The 5,133-nt window shown below is 42.5% G+C and overlaps 1 protein-coding gene across 1 annotated transcript in view; it reads right to left on the minus strand.

Moving 5' to 3' along the window:
* Positions 1 to 481: 481 nt before the first annotated feature.
* The window catches only part of klhl29 (kelch like family member 29), a gene marked incomplete at its 3' end in the record, with an annotated part of 392,046 nt that continues 387,394 nt past the window's right edge, over positions 482 to 5,133 (minus strand). The window contains 1 exon segment of the mRNA XM_014020080.1: positions 482 to 626. Coding sequence (XP_013875534.1) covers positions 482 to 626 — 145 coding nt within the window.

Consider the following 5,133-nt stretch of genomic DNA (forward strand, 5'->3'; position numbering starts at 1 on the left):
TATATATATACAGTATATATACTGTATATATATATTTGGTCACATTTGTGTTCATTGTGAAGTTGGTCTTAAATTTCCTTTCAAGTGGCATTAAAAAGCATTAAAAAGCATTAAAAAGTCTTAGATTTAACTTGCCCTAAGCTGTAGGAACCCTGGAAATTACACGTGACATCACAGTTTGCTGCTGCTCACAGTTCAAGAAGTTGTAARATCTGACTTATAGCTTTCAGGCAGCAGCTGTYTGAGGCTTATTTTTTAGTCTGCTTCTCATTTACTTTGGCAGTCAGGAAGAGAGACCCAGGTGTGGTGTTGTCGGTCACTGGCAGCAGCTTTAGCATTATTTGTTTTCTTTACACAGTTACATCAAAGTGGAGGTGTTTTACATTATTACAAAGCTGATGTCAGAATTTTGGGCAGATTTTTGTTTTCTGACACGTTCCAGACTTCCCATATAAAGCTGCCAACATAAAATATCGCTTACCTGCAGAACTGCCGAGAGTGATTCATGTTGGGCCCGGCCTTGATGTTGCCTTTGTCTGGGTCGTAGATGGTGGTGGCTCGCGCGTAGGCTCCGCCCAGGATGAATATAAAGCCGTTTAGACTCACCGCAGGGGCATATTTGTTATCTGCAGATATGCRAGGAGGCAGAGACAGAAGAGAGAAGAGAAGAGGGATGATTTTTATTTTTTTTACCTCCCTCTTTCCTTTTAGAGAAAACACAGAGCTATTGTTTGGATGTCACTCTCACACACAGCCGACATTTCCATTAAGTTTAATGGCATCAATTTGTTCTTTTTCTTTTCCCTCCTCCACCTCTGGTCCCTGTGCTGAATGAAGAAACAATCATCATCAACATTCTCCTTATCACTCTACAGATATGCCCCTTTCAAGATTGCTTTAAAAAAGAAAGAAAAAAAAGAAAGAAAACAGATTGGATACCTATACAGAAGAGGAAAGCACGGCTCATAAATCACCGAGGCTTTATTGGGTTCTCGTCCAAAATATGTTTGGGCTTGGAAGCAATATAGAAGAGTTACCCAAGTCCCAATAATTTAGAATTGCATTAGGCCCACTGGCACTTCCATAGATTTATACAAGAAGGAARGAAAGGGGAAAGCACAACACGTGTGTATTTGGCAATACATGAGCGAACAGGTGGGATAGAGGCTGTGCATATTGTATAATTCAGTGTGGGACAGTACATACGGAGAAAAACACAACAACTAGGCACGGCTGCAGMGTTATAGATGATGGAGAAACGATATGAAACGGGGGTTTGTGCCTAACGACGCCGCTGGAAAMCCAGCAGCCCCCTCGCTGCGTGAGAAAAGGGAAGGAGGTGGGCTGGGGTGGCGTTTCTCCTGAGCGCCTCCACAGCTGGCCAATTTACAAGCAGCATGAATAATGCACAGAGCTTGGCTGCTGTCCTCGCCGCGGCAGACTGACATCCCTCATCAGGAAACAGACAGCGGGAGGAGTTACGTCTTCATAATAAGAAAAGCGGCAGAGGAAGTAGAAGCGCCGCTGCCACCTCCCCTCTCCTCCTCCTCTGCACCTTGGCCCAGCTGCTGAGAGCGCTCTGACATGTTTAATTAACAGGTCAGCTCCGGAGGTCGGAGGTTCCTCTGTGATTACTGCGCGAGACGCTCCGTTTGCACCCGGCTCCGCTTTGAACTTTCGCTAATTGCACCGAGCCGCCGTCCTCGCGCGCAAAAAAAGCCAATCATGCTGATGTTTGTGCAGATGTTTACATTGTGCCCACCACCTTTACTGTTCTCGTGCTAACGTTGGCCAATTAGTGCCTGTCGAAGTCTCACAGAGGCTGCTGTGAATATTACTGGCTTCAGGACGTTTGGACCTGGTGACGCTTTCTGAGGATGAGTTTCTGCAAAGATCATTAATACAGTTTATCCCTACAGCTTGTTTTAGTGCAGTCATTGTTATAGAATCATGGTAATAATGAAAGAAAAATTAGAATTCAGACAAAAATCATTATTTTGAGGCCAAATTGTCTTTATAAAATTTAATGGCAAACCCCTGAGCTCATGTCCTGTTGTCTGTGTTGTGGCTCTGAGGTGTCTAAATTTTAAACTCAGTTTATCTCCTTATTGGGTCTTTTGAAAACATAATGGCTGTCCTCCAAAGGACCCAGCCTACCCAGTCTAGGTGRGSCGGGTCCTTGGTGGACCGCGAAGACCGGACAAAAGTGGCTTTGAATTTGAATGGTCTAGCATCCCGCCCGTACTCCAGCATACGTCCTGTCGCCTAGCCAGAAACAAAATGAGATGGAAATTAGAAAAACATCAGTATTTTAGCGTTATTAATATCAGAACAAAATTAGCTTAAAGGCTTGAAGAACTAAGGGACACGTTTATATGTAGGTGCACGTTTATTTCGCTCGTTTGATTTCTGACAAGAATAATATTTTAAAACATGTCTATTACAAAGGACAAAAGCATTAACAACACAACCGATTGAAATTTTTACGTCGGCCCACAATGCATCACGGGATATTGTAGGCTGAGAAAGATCCAGAGTAAGGGGTCTCTGCAGTAGGTTTTGTCCTGTGGGTGGAGACAGCCATACTCGAGATTGGCGGAGGTTTCAATGTGGGCGGAGATGGCCTAAGAGACGTGATTGGTCGGATTGACGGGGTTTGAGGAGGCTGAAGGCAGCGGGGAGTAGCTTGATCAAGTCAGGCAGGAAGCAGCCTGTTTTTTTAAGATTAATTTTAGTCATGAGAAAGGAAAGAGCTAGCTGCACGGAATTTGAACGTCATTCATGACAATATGGCTTGGTTAAAACATCCCTAACCAGCCTGTAAAAAAATCGCTAAAAATCAATATTTTTTTACAGGCTGGTTAGGGATGTTTTAACCRAGYCATATTGTTACACATCCTTTCACATGTATGACATTCAAATTTTGTGCAGCACTTCCCTTTCTCAATTTATGACTAGAATTAATCTAAAAAAACACTCTTCCTGCCCGACTTGGCCAAGCTACTCCCCGCTGCCTCCAGCCTCATACCCCACCGTCAATCCGACCAATCACATCTCTTGGGCCATCTCCGCCCACATCAAGACCTCCGCCAGTCACGAGCAGGGACGTCTCCGCCCACATTAAGACCTCGACCAATGACGATTTGGGACATCTCCGCCCACAGGAAAACACGTTCTGCAGGGACTCTTACTTGAAGATCCATGGTACCTGTCCTTAAAATCGTGGCAAAAGAAGTACGCATTTGTCGGCCGCTTCGGAAAAGTCTTCAAATTTGGACATTTGGAATATTTGAAAATGGTTAAACTCAACTCTGCTCTTGGCCAAATTAAYTGTCAGCTCCTCATTCCTCCAAACTGAAGCGGTTCAGAAATAATTGTTCATAGTCTTTCCACAGACCCTCACTTCAAAAGATCTGGACTATTATTTTAAGAACTCTATTTTTTATGAAGCCATTTAGAGTGTTTACTGGTACGACTGATTTTACAGCATCACTGCAGTCCAGCTGTGACTGAAATGAAAGGAAGTGACAATTTAAGGACTCAGTAGATGGTAAACAGAGAACTGTGGGTGGAATTGGGAGACAGGATTGTGTCGAGACACAGATCAAAGGAAGGATAGAACATTTCTGCTATATTTAAATGGGCCTTTTAGCAAAAACAGAATAAAATGCCTCAAGGTTGGTTAACTGTACCAAACGTCTTCATCTGTGTGTGTGTGATGGAGAAAAGCCTAATGAAGATACACACATGAAGAAGAAATACGGCTTCCACATGAGCACCTCTTGGGAACAGGCCAATGCAACATGCAGCTTTGTCCAGACTACATTTTGGGTCATTTGTGCTAAATCTCCCCTTGAATGGTCATTTAATCATCTATAGTCCCCAAATTTTGCAATAAAACATGGCGAATGTTCATCTAAGATAGCTGCAGGGAAACATTTCAGAATAGTGAGAAAGCTGAATGCAGACCGTATACAGCAGCCACGAAGGAAAACCTCACACTGGAGGTCAAAGTTTACATCTCAAGTAAGGCGATGTTGAGGAAAGCTGCATGAAAGTCCTGAAGTGGTAGCAGCAGTATCTGGATGTGAACTTGGTAAAGCATCTCTGGAGGAACGTGACCTCACTGAGCTAACATTTCAGAAGGATGATCCAATGGAAAGATGTACAGTGCCTGTAGGATCATTTCAAAGATGAAGCAAAGATGTCACTGCTACCTCACAAGTCAGCAAAATGACCACAAAGACCAGTCTGTCTTTGACTTTGATTAGAAATAATTAAACCAATAGGCTTTCTGAAATGAAGCGAGCTCTGCAGAAACAAAAGAGGAATGGAGCACTAYGCATTTAATATGTGATGGATATTTTCTTCACGTCATTTTCATAACATGATGTGTTAACTCTGTTTCTCTCTGTGGTTTCCACAGTCTGGAAACTGGACTTGGAATAAGCAGATGGATGGATGGATGGATGGATGGATGGATGGATGGATGAATGGATGGATGGATGGGTGGATGGATGATGTATGGATGATGGATGGATGGATGGATGGATGAATGGATGGATGGAGGAAAAATAATCTATTTTCCCATGACAAAATGGAAAAGGCTAGCCCTTGCCATCAGAACTGTCTTCACATCGCAATTAACAGAGGTTAGCACAACAGTGGCTGAMACTACAGGGTGAGTCAAAAGTCACAGGACACCCCTTTATTTCAAAAAGGAAGGGGACAATGAAATATGAATACTCCAGCAAGTAATGAGTGAGGTGGCCTATCTTTTAGGCTATATCCAGAACATGGCTGCCATCTTAAAAGTTCCCATACTGGATCAAGAGCAAGTTTTTCCAAAGATAAGACCCCTAACTTAATACCTTCTGGAGTATTCAGATATGTAATTTTCTTGTTTCTGAAATGAAAGGATGTCCTGGGTCTTTTGACTCACCCTGTATTTACCAAGGAAAATTACTGTATTTATTCATATAAAATACAATCTCATGTATAATACGACCCCACTTTTTTGAGCTTAAAAAGCATAAAATATTTAATCCTCAAACTACCTCCAATTACATACAGACTTCAAGATTTTTCAACCTTTGCAGTCTTTATACATATCAGTAAAATGATCATTGGACT

The sequence above is a fragment of the Austrofundulus limnaeus genome, unplaced genomic scaffold, assembly GCF_001266775.1.
Source record: "Austrofundulus limnaeus strain Quisiro unplaced genomic scaffold, Austrofundulus_limnaeus-1.0 Scaffold239, whole genome shotgun sequence".
Classification (NCBI taxonomy): domain Eukaryota; kingdom Metazoa; phylum Chordata; class Actinopteri; order Cyprinodontiformes; family Rivulidae; genus Austrofundulus; species Austrofundulus limnaeus.